The sequence below is a fragment of the Dysidea avara genome, chromosome 3, assembly GCF_963678975.1.
Source record: "Dysidea avara chromosome 3, odDysAvar1.4, whole genome shotgun sequence".
Taxonomy (NCBI): domain Eukaryota; kingdom Metazoa; phylum Porifera; class Demospongiae; order Dictyoceratida; family Dysideidae; genus Dysidea; species Dysidea avara.
Window position 1 is genome coordinate 17,964,460 of NC_089274.1, and position 16,771 is coordinate 17,981,230.

The 16,771-nt window shown below is 37.0% G+C and overlaps 1 protein-coding gene and 1 long non-coding RNA gene across 2 annotated transcripts in view; one reads left to right on the top strand and one right to left on the bottom strand.

Moving 5' to 3' along the window:
- Window positions 1-2: 2 nt before the first annotated feature.
- LOC136249864 (uncharacterized) lies at window positions 3-15,450 on the top strand. The gene is made up of 3 exons (XR_010698362.1): window positions 3-105; window positions 14,512-14,704; window positions 14,955-15,450. It is a non-coding gene; the product is annotated as an uncharacterized lncRNA (long non-coding RNA).
- The window catches only part of LOC136249863 (solute carrier organic anion transporter family member 4C1-like), a 35,818-nt gene continuing 32,667 nt past the window's right edge, over window positions 13,621-16,771 (bottom strand). Inside the window, exon 7 of the mRNA XM_066041987.1 lies at window positions 13,621-14,073. Coding sequence (XP_065898059.1) covers window positions 13,704-14,073 — 370 coding nt within the window. The 3' untranslated portion in view covers window positions 13,621-13,703. The remainder of the gene's footprint in view (window positions 14,074-16,771) is intronic.

Sequence of the window (16,771 nt, forward strand, 5' to 3'; positions counted from 1 at the left end):
AATATGGTGGAGCCTTTGAGTGACAGGCACTGGAGCAGGCGTGCAGTGCACGTATTCTTCTTGCGTTAAAGCTGAAGCTATGGCTATATGAAGTACATTGGATGGGTAAGTTTCTTATTTGTGTGTTTTAGCGCGCTGTCATTTTGTTGTCTTTACTGTGGAGTTCAACGCTATTTACCGTTGTGTAGTTTTCTTGAAGTGACACAACGTTCCTAAACGGTGTTAATGTTCTATACCATATGCGTATTTTGTACCATAGGCGTATGGTACATACCATATGCGTATACGCGTACGGTACAACCATACGTGTATGGTACAGCAATTCGTACCGTGGCCATATGAGTATAGCTAACCTGCATGGTAGCTATACGTATAATATCAAGCATGCAGAAGATTTTTGCACTGCCATACCTATTGACTATGCTGGCTGCTTTCATTTCCTTTCAGGGAGGGGGAAGGGGCTATAGTCTCCGAGACTCGCTTAGCGGTTTCTGTTCAGTGAAGATCGAGATACTCTAATAGAGCAGTCATATTTTGATCTGATTATTCTATTCTCTAGAGCTAAGATGTATTTTGCTTTACTGTGATTAAGATATAACTTACTTGATTTTCTTTACTGCATGATGCATACCTAGCTATATTATGCAATTTAAAATAAAAGAATATTGATGGCATGATATAAGTAATGAAACTGACATCTTATTTTGTTAGGACAATATATAGCTACAACATAACTGCAAGGGTCTAGACTCAAGGGTAGCATGCACTGATACCATGCACTTCTGCCAAATCATAGAATAACCACTGATAGCTACTGATGAATGAATGAATTGGACCAGACATTTGATTGAGACCATCTGTAGCATTCTACTACAGTCATCAAATGACTTGATCATGATGTATTTGTAAACATTATGCAAAGATAAATGGTACATAGCTATTTAAATTAATCCTTTACAGAATTGTGCACAAAGTTTAATTGCAATATATAGCTATTGAATAATACTTTCAGAACTGCGGGTCTACCGGTGTCACCAGTGTCTAGCACTGGTAGCTGGACCTCAAGCTGGACATATAAAATTACTAGTAGGTAAAATTTTAAGGGGTATATAGGAAGAATCCTATAGTTAAATAATGAAATAGTTCAGGAATCGTGGAGCGTTAATTTGCAGCAGGGACTACTAAGTACAAAATTTATTGCTGGCAAATTTATTAATGGAACATTCCAAATAATAATTTTTCAATATAAATTTATTTGATGGGATAGATCAATTATTGGTGTACTGTTCCACAGTCTCGGTAGCTATATGATAAAAACAGTAATTCTGGCAGATCCAGTCTTGAATTGTGTTAAGTCCTGCGGATCTAGTAGGATCTGATAAGAATTCTACATAGTGAAAATTGATAAAGGATAAAGGGAAATAATCAACTGGGTTGGAAACTTCACGAAAAAATGATATCACTTATGTACATGCAGTAAGTCATAAAAGTATAAATCAAAGGAAGGGGATTAAATATCATAAGTCTTGATTTCTAGTCATTGATGTAATCTATAACAAATGGATCTCATTGTCTGCTTAACAAATGTATTTCATTTCATCAAAGTATCTGGCAGTTTCAATACAATAGTGCCACCATGCACCCATGGATTCCCATCTTGCAATTTTATAATAAATGACTTCATTTCTCCACAGTGGAAAATGCTATTGCTTTTAAACTACACAAGCTGGTATAATGCATGCTCTTTAGAATAGTTGAGTTAAAATTATTTATTTATTTATTTATTAATGCTTTACAGCACAAGTGCTGAAGGTCTGTAGGACACCTGGTCCTACAGCCTGCTCAAAGACTTTAGCTACTTAGACTTTAACTACACTACTTAAGGTGTGTTTGTCTAGCTGTTGCATAGCAACCGCATACACTGAAAATGTATGGTAAATTTTAATTTTTGTTTCTTCTTCCACACAGTACATTGTGGCTGCAATTGCTACACATATATTGCTTCCTATTGGATTCATGACCCATTGTTTAATTGATACCTGAAGATAGTCAAAGATTAGTACAACAAAGCTATAGAGCGATATTACCCAAAAACTCTACTAGGGGCTTCTCTATACTTGTACGAACTTTGTAAAAATAATGTGCTTGTGTTTATGGTGCCCAATTATCCTTTCAACATAAAACCAGAACAGTATGCTCCTTGCCTTACTCAGAAATCTTGAAGTTTGATCTTCTAAAGCATTATTTGAGGACAAAAGACATTGATTTCTGTAAGGCTGTAGAACTGTTTCCAGCATACTGATATTCATGATTATTTTTTCAATGAATATCATTGAATGCATGGTTTTAAGTGATATAAACACTAAGCCAGTAGAGGTAGTGTTGTAGCTCAACATAAACATATTATAGATTTTGATTAGGCCTGTGCGATAATGAAAAAACCTATATCTCGATAAATTCCGATAATAAAAGCCTATTTATCTCGATAAACGATATTATCTTGATAATGATCATACAATATAACACTGAACACTAAAGAACTTTCAAGTAAGTGATGGTTGTTAAAACAAAAGATTTAATCTCACAATAAACAATATTGTTATACTGTTAGTCATACTGTTACTTTTAAATTTATCTTTTCTTCTGGTTAACTTCTAGGTTTGCACCAAGGAAGACCAACATGTTAACATTCTCCGGTAGTAGACAGGCTCTTTTTTCATTTACTACATGTCCAGCCACACTAAACGCACGCTCTGATGGTACTGAGGTTGCTGGAATACATAAAAATTTCCTGGCTAACTGTGCTAACCATGTGGATAGTGTTTCTGATTGTCTCTCCACCATACTAGAGGGTTACCCACTGTACTAGGATCAATTTCAATGGCAATGTAATTGCTCATTTCCCTTTCTACTTCAGCTTTGATTCTTTCACTGTCTGATAGTGGTGCACCTTCATCTTGAGATTTGGAATTAACAACATCATCCAACAAAGACATCAAGCCTTTCTTGGCCTTTTTAGATGGTGGAGGAGCATCATCATCATCAGTCAGATTAATAGTGCTTGTACTAGTATCAAGGCTGTTGCTATCATCATCATTCAACTCTTGTGCTTCTTCTTCCACAGAAGCAATTGTAAAGCTCTTGTCACTGTCAGTCATGAAAGCAAGGGCTTTAAATCTAGGGTCAAGGAAGCATGCCTTGTTAATCAAGCTCATGACATCATCGTAACGATCTTTGAGATCACCCATCACAATCTTTTTCATTGTTTTAGCCAGTGAGGAATCTGAAGAATTTTCAACCAAATGTATTGACAAAAGCTTGTATAATAGTGGTCTTACGGCTGAAATGGTCACTAATTTTTCACCACCCAGTGTCTCAGTGATCTCCACAATGGATTGTAAAACTTCCAAAAATGTTTCCATTATTCAAATCTCAGCATCACTAGGCATAAAATCTGTTGTTTTTTTTATTTCAATTAAGGTAGCACACAGTGGCTGACGCTGTGTGAAGCAAACGTTTCAGCATGTAATACGATGAGTTCCACCGTGTAGTGACATCTTGAACCAAACTTAGTTCCTCAACATGCAAGTCTGTTTGTTTCTGCTTTAATATATATGAAGACTTAGAAGAGTGATGAAAATGGGTCACTACATGGCGGGCACGAGCAAGAGCTCTTGATATTTGTGGAATTTCCATAGCTTTCTTAACTCCAATTTGAAGAGTGTGGGCTAGACAACCAAAGCGAGGCCATGGTAGTATTTCAGTTGCACAAACAATGTTTCGTGCATTATCAGTGGTTATAGACACAAGGTCATCATCTTTAAGATCCCACCTTGCAACACTATCCTTTAACTCATCAGCTAAATTGACACCTGTGTGTTCCAATGGCATTTCAGCAGTGTCCAAAAGGTGAGCTTGTAGATTCCATAATTCATCAATATAATGCACAGTATGCGTAATATAACTATGGTTAGCACGGGAGGTCCAACCATCGGTGGTAAGTGAAAAATTCTTTAGACCATGTGCCATAGCAGCAGCAATTCTTGCTTTCTCACTCTGATAAATTTCTGGAATGTAATTCTGTGAGAAGGTCTTCCTATCAGGAACCACGTATCTTGGCTCAAAAGTACGCTGTCACAGTGATATATGTTTCCCCGGGTAACGTGTTTCCCGCACACATATCCCTAGGGATCCGTGTTTCCCCGCACACATATCACTAACTCGCTAGCGACCTACAAGTCACAGTGATATGTGTTTCCCCGGGTAATATGTTTCCCCTTTATAAAGTCATGTGCGACGTACGTAGCTAGTGTTAGCATAGGCGCGCATGCACTTTTAATAATCATAACGCTCTGCTGATCTTCAACTACTATTAACCGTCCATGACTTAGCATCCAGTTTAAATGACAATGCACAAACTGATTGCATACTGCTGGATTTCAGCAAGGCTTTCGACAAAGTTTCCCATAAACTCTTACTGTTAAAGTTAAGGTACTACGGAATTACCGGAGAGACAATTAACTGGATTCAGTCTTTTTTAACCAACCGTAAACAGCAAGTTGTTTGTGATGGTTCTATTTCAGAAGTTGTCAATGTTACCAGTGGAGTACCTCAGGGCTCTGTATTGGGCCCCTTACTGTTCCTTGTTTTTATAAATGACTTACCCAGCTGTATCAAATCTACTTGTCGCCTATTTGCAGATGACTGTCTATTGTATCGCCAAATTCACTCTAAGCATGACTCCGATGTCCTACAGAATGATTTACATTGTCTGGAACATTGGGCAAACAAATGGTTTATGCAATTTAACCCAATTAAATGTGTTGTTTTAACAATTACTCACAAAGTGCATCCAACTGTCACACACTACACACTGTATAATCAAATGCTTGCCCATGTACAGGAAGCTAAATACTTAGGACTTACATTAGACAGTAAACTTACTTTCAACAAGCATATTGAGTGTATCTGTAAAAGAGCTAACTCTTCCCTAGCATTTATAAGAAGAAACACTCATTTCTGTCAGAGGAATATTAGAGTTGACGCTTATTGTACATATGTTAGACCAATTTTGGAGTACGCAGCTTTTGTTTGGTCCCCCTATACCAACATTAACATTAACAAATTAGAATCTGTTCAAAGGAGAGCTGCTAGATATGTGATGTCTGATTTTAACAGATACAGCAGTGTTAGTGAAATGTTATCAACTTTACAGTGGGACAGCTTGAAGAAAAGACGAGATATTCAGTCTCTATATGTCCTTTATAAAATCTTAAATGGTTTAATAGATGTTTCACTCCCAGAATGTATGATTAAAAACTCTCTTATCACTAGAGGTCACAACAAAAGATTTGTTACAATATCTTCAACAGTTAATAGCTATAAGTACAGTTTTTTTCCACGAGTAGTCCCTCAGTGGAATGCTTTACCAAGTGTCACTGTCAATGCACCAACTCTACAACAATTCTCTACACTTGTACACTAGTGATCTCTTCAATTACTTAATTACTTATCCTTAATTAATTTACTTACTTAATTACTTATACTTAATTAATTAATTTGCTTACTTATTTACTTACATTCTAATTTAATTTGTAACTAATCATTGTACTATGCTCATGCATATGAGTCTTACAATTATAAAATATAATAATATAATAGCCATACCTATCCCTATCATTGCAAGCATCAGTCCTCATTTTTTCCAGCAACAATTTCACTTTGGAATGATTTACCTAACCTATCTAAAGACTCTAATTCACTTGAAGTATTTAAATCTATAATTAAATTATAATTAACTTATTGTATTGAATCATTTTTTTGTGATTCGTCTACATTTTTCTTCATTTCTGAAGTTGTACAGAATAGGTAAATAAATAAATATACAACTAATACTATAATTATACATGTTGATGGAGGAAATCAAGCCATTCACTGGCATTCAACTATAACTGTTAAACTGTGCTGTGATTTGGCTATGTAGCTATATAGCATCAGTTTAATAAAATAGTAGCTACAAGTACACGTATACAATAAAATACTATCTCTAGCTATATAGAGTAAATCATGTGATTGCAGCTATGTATAACTAATCAATGTAGCTACAGCTTTGGCATGCAGTCAGTCATTATCTACCACCTTGCCGGTTCTATCTGGGGTTCCCCAAGGGAGTATTTTGGGACCCCTACTCTTCATTATTTACGTGAATAATTTACCATCTTGTGTTACCATCAGTAAAACTTTACTATTCATTGACGACACCAAGGTTTATTATAATACTGTTTGTAGTCCTGGAGATATTTCACTGTTTCAAAATGATTTAGACTCAGCAACTTTTTGGAGTACGAGATATAATATGTTCTTTAATCCTAAAAAAAGAGTGCATGCATGTCCACCTATATTAATGCAAAAGTCATCACTAATTACAAAATAGCTGACACATAGGTTTTAACAAATAGTTCACCTAAAAATCTTGGTATTCTTGGGGGTTTGGGGGCTGAAGGGTGTATCATGTACTTGGTTGACTGTGAGAGGGGTGCATCATGTACTTGGTTGTCTGTACCTACCCAAACTTTCCATTAGCAAAATGCTTCAGAGAGCCATACCTATACTCTAAAGGCAGTATATATAATCTACAGGCAGAAAATATTATGAATTTTATGTGGGAATGTCTCCAAATTGCAGTATTTTAGCATCTATTTTTCAAAATTTCCTGGGGGAGCATGCCCCCAGACCCTCCTAGTCCAGCATGCTTTGCACACCTCTACCCAAGAGACTAGTACCTTGAGTTAGCCCCCCCTTTTATAAATCCTAGATCCACCCCTGTCAAGGACATCACACTTATTGAGCAGCTCCAGAGAAGAGCAACAAAGTTTATTTTAAATGACTATAGTTCTGATTATTAGTATAGCTAGCTAGTATAGAGACGTGTGGGTAAAAAACAAAAATAATAGTTATTGCATTAGCTTATATAGTACGTAGCTATATAGCTAGTTAGCTAACTATAGCTATATGCATGCAATATGCATGGATGTCTATTGGCTAGATAGCAATATATCTACTGAATAGTTGGATCGCGTATTGTTTGCAACTAGCCAAATAGGACCTTGGAGTTACTGCACGATGGCTATATCTTAGTGGGAAACACGGATCCCTGGTGATATATGTGCGGGGAAACACGAATCCCTAGGGATATGTGTGTGCGGTGAAATATTTAAAAAATCGCTATGGGAAACACATATCACTGACAGCTTTTGGTGGGAAACACGGATCCCTAGTGATATGTGTGCGGGGAAACACGGATCCCTAGGGATATGTGTGCGGGAAACACGTTACCCGGGGAAACATATATCACTGTGACAACGCAACATAGCCCGAAATCCCACATTGTTGACTATGCTAATGGGCAACATATCCTTTGCTATACAATGGCTTACTGATTGGTTAAGAGTTTTCCACCTTTTCGAGTTTGTTGACAGTGACTCTAACTGACGGAAAGCTTCACTAATGGGTGGTTGGTTGGCAGACACGGCACTACACTTTTGACCAGTTGCCGTTTTGGCTTTTACTTTCAAATATTCCGAGCGGTGGTTGTATTCCAAATGAGAGATCATATTGGTAGTGTTACCAAGATAGTTCATCTTCTTTGGGCAGAGCGTACAGTAGACTTCAGTCCGCTTCTTTTTATCTTAACAGTTCACGAGACTATCGCGACACTCACTGCTTGAGTCACTGCTAGAATCACTACTCGCACCACTATAAGTGCTCATTTCACTAACGCAGATAAAACAAAACAACACGAGGTGAATCACGAGATACATGATTATGTAAGCAATTGCATCATAATTAATTATCGTATAATAATCGATTACAAGGAATATAATATCGATATCTCGATAACCCTTCATCCTATCGCGATAATCGTATTATCGCTATTATCGCACAGCCCTACTGTACAGGCTTCTAGCCTCAACCCAAATCACATCATAATCATAATCATGATCATAAATGATATTGCTCTCATAGAAATGGAACTGAGGGTGACTAGGTCATAGTATGTAAGATCAGAGGAGGTGATGGTGTGTTCTTATGTGATAGAGATGGTGTTGTATCGTGTGTTAATAAGGGTGGTGATGGTATTCGACTGTGTAACATTATAGGGGGAGATGGTGTGCTGCTACTTGATACTATAGATGGAGATGGTGTTATGCTATGTGACATTTTAAGAGATGATGTTGTATATGACATTATAGGGGAGATGGCATTGTATCGTGTAGCATTATACGTGTTGTACAGTATGATGTTGTAGGATGAGATGATATTGATGGTTGATTGTTAGTGGTAGGTGTTGACTGTAATGTAACGGTTCGTGATGTACATGAGCTTTCCTGCTGTAAAATGTGTAAACGTTGATCTTCAGAAAGTTGTTCTTGTAAAGATTTACTGGTAGAAATGTTGTGTAAACATAGATATCTGTCTGTACTTGCTTGAAGGATGGCATCTCTTTGTTTGACAGTGATTGCAGTCCATTTAGTTCTGTCCTTTTCTCTTCTCTTAGCTAATCTAGATTCTCTTTGCTGTGGTGATTCTCTTATTCTTCTATATCTGTCATGCTCATTTCTTCTTCTAAGCTGGTCTTCTCTGTTCATGATTACTCTCTGTTATGAAACGACACCGATCAATCATTGTGTTACCAACGACGTACGTACCTTATATGGATGATCAGTAACGACGTACATACCTTGTACAGACGATCAGTAAACGACACTGATAGTAATCAACGACGTACATACCTCATATGGATGTGTTATCAATGACATACGTACCTTATATGGATGATCAGTAAACAACACCGATTTTTATTTTGTGTTATCAACGACGTACGTAACTTATATGGATGATCAGTAAACGACACCGATTGTTATCAACGATGTACGTACCTTTTATGGATGATTAGTAAATGACACCGATTATTCTGTGTTATCAACGACGTACGTGTAAGTTTCTGATTTTTGTCGTAGTTTTTGTGCATGAACCATGCTACGAAAGTCCTGCTAGTGTGGGGCTCGCTCAGGCTCACCCCAATTATTTTCAATACTAATAATTTTTATACATGCACACAAAAACAAACAAACAAGTCAAACATCTTCCTCCACAGCTGGATGCATGAAACATTTCTTATAATTATTTCTTAAGTCTTCATTTTGTATGTAGTAAGACATGTGGATGGGAATATTAGTGATTCTAAGAACTTGCACTTGGAAGGGTTAAATATCATGTTAGCCCATTGTTCTTGGCTTGTAACTCACTGTTAAAAATCATCTGGTGTTGTGATTGTTGAGTTCATCAGTGTAAGAGTAATTGAGTTTCTCGGGATTGCCCATCATGTCTAAACCATGCATGTTGGTTAATTCAGTATCACATGGTATTTGATGTGTGTTAACGTGAGAAAAAGGTGTATCAATGATGTGTTTGAGGAGTGTGCAACAAACATTGCATGGTTAGTGATCAGTGTTGGGCAAGTTACTTTGTAAAAGTAACTAATTACATATTACTTGCAACTGAACTATTTAGTTACAGTTACATATTACCCATAAAATAAAGTAACTATAATAATATTACATATTATATTACTTTGTGTCCACAGCCTTAAGCTGTCACATGTGAAACTATCACCTTATCACATAACATGATTGCGTTGTTGAACAATGTGCAAATCTTGGTTATAAGTAAGAAGCTGATGAATAAGCTTCATTCAGCAGGCTTCGTTACTTCATTGTGGCTAGGCGTTACTCAGAGGATAACTAACGAGATTAGTAACTTCATTACTTGTAGTAATAATATTACGTAATATTAGACTCATTACAGTAACTATATTACTTAGGTAACGTGTTACATTTGTAAGTAAAATAACTCCAGTTATATTACCTGTTTTTATAGCGTATTTCGTTATATTACTTAGTTACCACAAAAGTAATAATATTACATAACGCGTTACTCCCAACACTGTTAGTGATATATAATGGTAATTACTATATGGGAGTGCTGTGGTGTGCCTTTTTATGAACAGGGACAATGTTTGCTGTTTTCCAATCTGCTGGTACATGCTCAAATTAAAAAACCTTGAAAAATCATATGCATTGGTGAGGACTGCAGGGGAAAACTCTTGGGTAAATTGTTTCAGCAAGCATGTAGGTACATTATCTGGGCCAGTGGCCTTGTAGCTAGGTTATCTAACAATAACTCTTCAAATGTTTTGCAAAACTTGACAAAGGTTTTCTGTGTACTCAGAGTTTGCAAACTATCAGTGATTGATTGTTCAGAATAAATCCACATGCTACTAGTAAGAGTCATAGTTCAGTTTGCAGCAAGCAAGAGTGATTTTGTAAACAACAAGTACTCCACTGTGTAACCATCTGTCCTGTCTATTCTTGTGATATTATAATGAAGAGGAAGGATCTCAGCAGAAAGAATGTTAAGCTACAGTGGAACCTTGATTATCCGAACACCGATTAACCAAACTCTCGATTATCCGAACAACAAATCGACTGCTCGATTAGGGTATTTTGTCAAAAAGTGTATGCTTTATTAGAGTAGTTGAGCAAAGCTCAGTATATAAATGTATGGATATTCGATCTTACGTACTTTCGATTATCCGAGCACCCTTCCCCCCCAATTAGTTCGGATAATCGAGGTTCCACTGTATATCTATAACATGCATGTATATAGATAGACCTTTGGGAGTCCAATTAGGAAGGAAAATTCTAGTAGAGTTTAAGATAATTATAACATAGCTATGCTATAACAAAAAGTCCACTGTAAAAAAGGGAATTTTCGTTTTAACGAAGAACTAGTTGTCATCCTTGCTGCAAAAACACAGCAAACACATTGTTTGTTAAAATAACAATGGGGAATTATTGTTGTTGTAACATCATTTTCTTGTTAAAATAAAAAATTGTTGTTACACTACCAGTCACTTTTCGTTAAAACATCTAGAATGTTAAAACAGCAATTAACAGTTCTGCTGAAACAATGTATGCTTTTTGTCATTTTTGGCATATTTTACAGTGTTAACAAACTAGCTAATACAATTAATTTTAAAGGTTCCAGCGATAAAAGTAGTGAAACATTAAGAGATTATGAATAATGATAGCTATTCAACATAGCTATGTGGCCTATGTTAGCAGTGAACAGATGGTGATAGCATGCCAATGTATAGAGGTTTTCCCACATAGCTATGTTATAGTAAACTATAGCATCATTCATATCTATAGTTTCACTATACTTTTTATTGCTGGAACCCTACTTCATTTTTAAAAACAATTTTATTAGTTTTAATAAGCTGGCATATTACTTAGTCATGGAGTCAGTAATATCTATGACATGATGTACCGTATGAGCAGAATTTTTGGCGTGGAATTAAAATTGGCGGACGCTCACAACATCGCCAAATTAAAATCTCGCCATTAGTATTCCTAAATTTTTAACCGATTTGAACAGGCGAAATATCAAGCAAGAAGCAAGGTGGTGTATGTACTACTGGAGGTCAGCCAGTGATTAATCAAACAATTATACGATTGTCTCCGACTCTGCATAAATACCACAGATTAAGAAGGTCCTACTGATACTATTTAGCCAAACAAATATACCGCTCGAGGAAGATACACCTTGAGAAACACGCAGCGGAGCCGGATTGTAACTACTGTTGATTTCATTTTCGTTTGAACATTCCGTCCACGCTGTGAATCATTCTGTGGCAGTTTTTTTAGCCACCAGCAGCTTACATATTGGTCACAACTACTCATAAGAAATCACTGTGACAATACAGTGGCAAAACTAACCTGAAGAAAGGTTTGAGCTTTATCTTATTGATAACACGGAACTTGTATTGCCAGACGGAACTGTTCAAACGAAAATGAAACCAACATGCAGTAGCTACTTGGCATGGAGAATGTTCCCAATCACTTTGTTTCCTTTTGCTACACTGCCATTGATTCTCTGTCTCACATAAAACTCTCTCCAGTATGCGGGCCAACGAAGTAAACGTACATACATCTTTGCAAATGAGAAGCCAGCTTTATAATTTGCTACCACGCGGGCTCGCACGCGAGACTCCACTTTGCATTTCGTCAAATTAAATTCTCACCAAATACAAATTATTAAGCAAATTCCAAAATATTCTGCTCATACAGTATTTACACACATGAAATACAACACGGTAAACTGTAGTAATAGATGGGTTGCCTATTCAGGGTGTGTCCCTTGTGCAACGCAAGCAAACGCGACTTTCCATTTTACGCATGCTTACAGTGTTGGTCAAGAAGTCAACAAAAAACCCATTTTTAAAAAATAGTTTGACAAACTTTTTTGTTTCTTCAAAGGAACAAGGTGAGTTAAAATCATCCAGTCTATCATTCTAAGTAGTAGCAAAGTCTTACAAAGAATGTTTTCAGCGAGTTTTATTGCTTTCCAAAAACCCGAGATTGAGAGGAAATCATCTTCTCATTCAAATTCAGCCTAAGTGTGTGGAAAATTTATGGTAAAACAACCACGCCTTAAAAAAGCAACCCGTCTATAGTATTAGCATGGTTCACATATTAAATATATAGCAATGACTGTTTGTAAAGTATGATGGATTCAATTGAGACACAGCATATATTACACTCAGATATCCATGTTGAGTTATGAAAATAGGTTGCAAACAATCAAAGGTGGCTGTCAAAATGACTGCAATGATGTTAATCCTATATATAGCAAAGATTTATAAAAAAATAGCCATTAATTTTCTTAGCTACCATGCACCTTTAATTGTAACTAGGCCTGTGAAACCACGAAGTACACTCCATCACATCACAGGTCATATCTCATCACTGCATTGAATAGATATTTGACTTAGTTACGTAAAAGGCTGAAGATATCTTGTCTATAGCATAATGTCCATGAATTATGAAAGTATGCAAAATTTATGTGCCCACATATGCTCTGTTTACACAGACTCAGTCACAATAATTGATTTCACCACTGATATGTTAACACCATCTCCCTTTTTCACAGCTTAATTGGCTCACATGACATGAATATGAATATACACATTAATCTTGTGTAATGCACTAGGAAAATAGCTTTAAAAATCTATACCTAACGCAAAAATATGAAACAAGCAAACACAATTGTTTGACAAATGCATGAATTTCATGATTCATTACATTCTTAACAATGATCCAGTTTGAGTAAGCCTTTATTAGTTTAATAATTCTGAAGTGAATACATTAGTGCAATGTCAGTTTATATCATATTGACTTGTAAATTATTGCACAACCACAAAATTTTAATATCGACTATATTAGATCAGGAATCGATGGGAGAAACCAAATGAAACTTGGTATATGATTGTCTCATGATAGACTGTCTCTGTGCCAAATTTGGAGAAAGTGTCAAACATTTTATGTGACATTGAATGACTGAATCAATATCCTAAATTACTCTATGCTGATGGAGGTCCAGCAGAAGCAGTCCATAGTATGGAGAAACATTTTATAAACTATACAGACAATACTGCAAGGTTCACCCAAAAATGCCCTTTCTTCTGCCGGACCAATCAGTTATCGGAATGTTAGTAAATTTCCATATTAGTGTACCTCTAGAGATTACAATACAACATGCATATATACAACGTGCATATATACTTTGTGCAGGAAATAAACTTAATAATAACTAGCAGTATTGTCTGTTTCATAATTAGCAGCATTCGTAGCAGTCATTTCTTCACCATCATTTTCCTGCTCATTTACTTTGTCACAGTTACAGAAGGTGACATCAAAAAATATCCAAGCACAAAATGCAAGTATCAAAGCCACAACTCTCACTCCAAGACACAGACCAAACAATCCAAGACTCAAATCATCATTGTCATACACCCAACAGTTTCCCCTGTCCCCACATTCTTCTTGCCAGTACAAACATGATCCATCAAATAGTGCACCAAATATGATCGGACCAGGAATACCACCCAACACACGGAAGAGCACAGACTGTATTCCCAAGCCTAGAGTTCTTTGCTCATCTGATGTACATCTACAGTGATATACACACAGTACATTACACCAAAAAGGCAAATCATTTTGTATGACAATTGTACTTACTAGACATTTTCTAAAAATATAATTTGATACAGTGAAACCTAGCTCACTTGTTCATGTTCACCTTAGCTCTATGTTTCTTGTTGTTACATGAGCCAGCTGCCCAAACATTTAGTAGTGTTTTAGTTATATTCCATTCATTCAGTATAGAGGATTCAGGCATGCAAACACAGAAAACATGCTTGTTTCAGTACAAAATCATTGGGAGTCAGAGGGTGAACACACATTCACCTCTTTGATATTAATGTTTTTGGTGGGGTCTCAGGTGAATGCATATAAATGAGACCACTTTGCTCCAGTGGCAACTTTCAGTAGGTCTCAAGCATAGCTATTATGTACTTCATTTATTAAGGTCATGTTTTTTGGTCCATAGGTGGTCTAGACATAGCTATGAAAATTTTGCTGCCAAAAATTTTTCACCGTTGACTGACTGCATCAATGAAAATTAAAACCGACAACTTTTTGCTACTACCACTACCGAGGGAATTCAGCTAGACTTGTATACCCCAATTGATCCAGCAGAGTCACTAGTGTCCTGAATTACAGGGTAGCTAAAGCAAGCGCAGGTGTAGTGGCTACAAGCAAGCGCAGGTGTAGTGGCTACAAGCAAGCGCAGGTGTAGTGGCTACAAGCAAGCGCAGGTGTAGTGGCTACAAGCAAGCGCAGGTGTAGTGGCTACAAGCAAGCGCAGGTGTAGTGGCTACAAGCAAGCGCAGGTGTAGTGGCTACAAGCAAGCGCAGGTGTAGTGGCTACAAGCAAGCGCAGGTGTAGTGGCTACAAGCAAGCGCAGGTGTAGTGGCTACAAGCAAGCGCAGGTGTAGTGGCTACAAGCAAGCGCAGGTGTAGTGGCTACAAGCAAGCGCAGCAGAAGGCTTCCCACGATCAACATTGTTCCAGTAGAGAGTTCCACCATGCAGTGATGGCTCAAATTTTTAGGCATAGACCTTTGTGGCTTCCTGAATTATTACTGAACGACAGGGACCACTGACATACCTAGTGGAGATGGACAAGGACTGGTCATGGAAGCATCATGTTGACCAACTCAGGCTCCATGGAGACTCACCTCTAGAGACTTTGACTCTTGCTGCCACTGCTGTGTCAAATGTCGAGGAGCCAGAATTTGAAGAGAATGAGGTCTTACCTGAACAGTTATCTCCTGATGATACCGTCACTGAAAGGTCACTAACAAAGACTGTGTTAATCGGTAATAGATATCCTCAGTGAGAGTGGAGACCTCCTGACCACTATAATCCTTAATCCTCCCAAGAACTGATTATGGACATCATTAGTTGTACCAAATGTATGATTGTAACTTGCTTCTCTTTAGGAAGGGAAAAGTGAAGTATAGTTATGCAATATACAGTTGTATCACGTGTACACATGAGCAGTGTGATATGCTGCTATGCCATGCAGCCCCATTGTATTAGTGACTAAAGCTTTGAAATCACACATTACAAGTTTTGAGATAAACACTGTTAAGAATTCAAGCCATTATAACTTGCAAAGAACAATGAGCACGCATATGAAATTTACACAAGATATGCATTAATTTGTTACCTTTCAGACCACCTCCAGTGCATGTAGCTGCTTGCAGAGTTTCCCACCAAATAAGACAGAAAATCTGAGCAGTTGGACAAGCAAAGTAGTATCACGAGCACTCACAAAGAGGCCAAGGGTGGCAGGGTGGGCAAGAAGTATGTTTCAAAATGGAGTAAGACTATGATTGGAGTCCAGACACAAGATTACAGGGCTGTGCTGGCTCTTTAGTGGCTGATATGTAGTAAAATCAACACTGAAAATGTTTGGCCAACTATATCAGGTCATCCACCTGTACACCACTGAAGCCGGGTCCTTCACAAGGCCAGAAATCGCCACCACACTGCCCAGAAAAGATATCTCTTAAACCAAGCAGTTTGAGTAATGCTGAGGTCAAAACCAACAGTATGGTAGTATAGCTATCCACAGGTGGTGTTAGTTTGTTTTTGCCTGATGTATGATTTGGATCAGTTTGTAAAATCTGGATTCTGATCATATTTGTTGATTGAGTAGCGATCCTAATTGTAATCTTATCCGCACAAAAACAGCCAAGCTGTGAAAAATGGTGCAGCCTTAAAAAAGTGTAGTGAAATCAAAGGTGACGGCCAAGAAATGGCTGCAATGATGTTAATGCTATAATAAGTTTTCATAACAGCTGTGTGCATTAGCATTAACATCATTGCAGCCATTTCTTGGCTGCCACCTTTTAGATTTCACAACTTTTTTCACCAAAGCTTTTAAGGCCGTGCCATTTTTTCACAGCTTGGCTGTTTTTGCACTTTTTTTGTACTTTATAAGGCCCCAAAATCAGCCCATGGCTGACTTTGGGGTTTGTTTTTACTCACATTTCTTCTTTTCTATACAGACACAATGATGATTATTGAAGACAGACTTATAAATGCATGTTTTAGTTCAATATTTGGTATAGTAATGTAATACTCTAATAGAGTGCACATTTTTGATGACTTTTAATGTTCTAGAACAATCTAGAACTTTCATTAGTAGATCATATTTGGTAATATTATTGTACTACTTTAATTTTTTTTGTGGATTTCTAATAGAACATACATAGAATGTTCTATATCAAAATTATTGC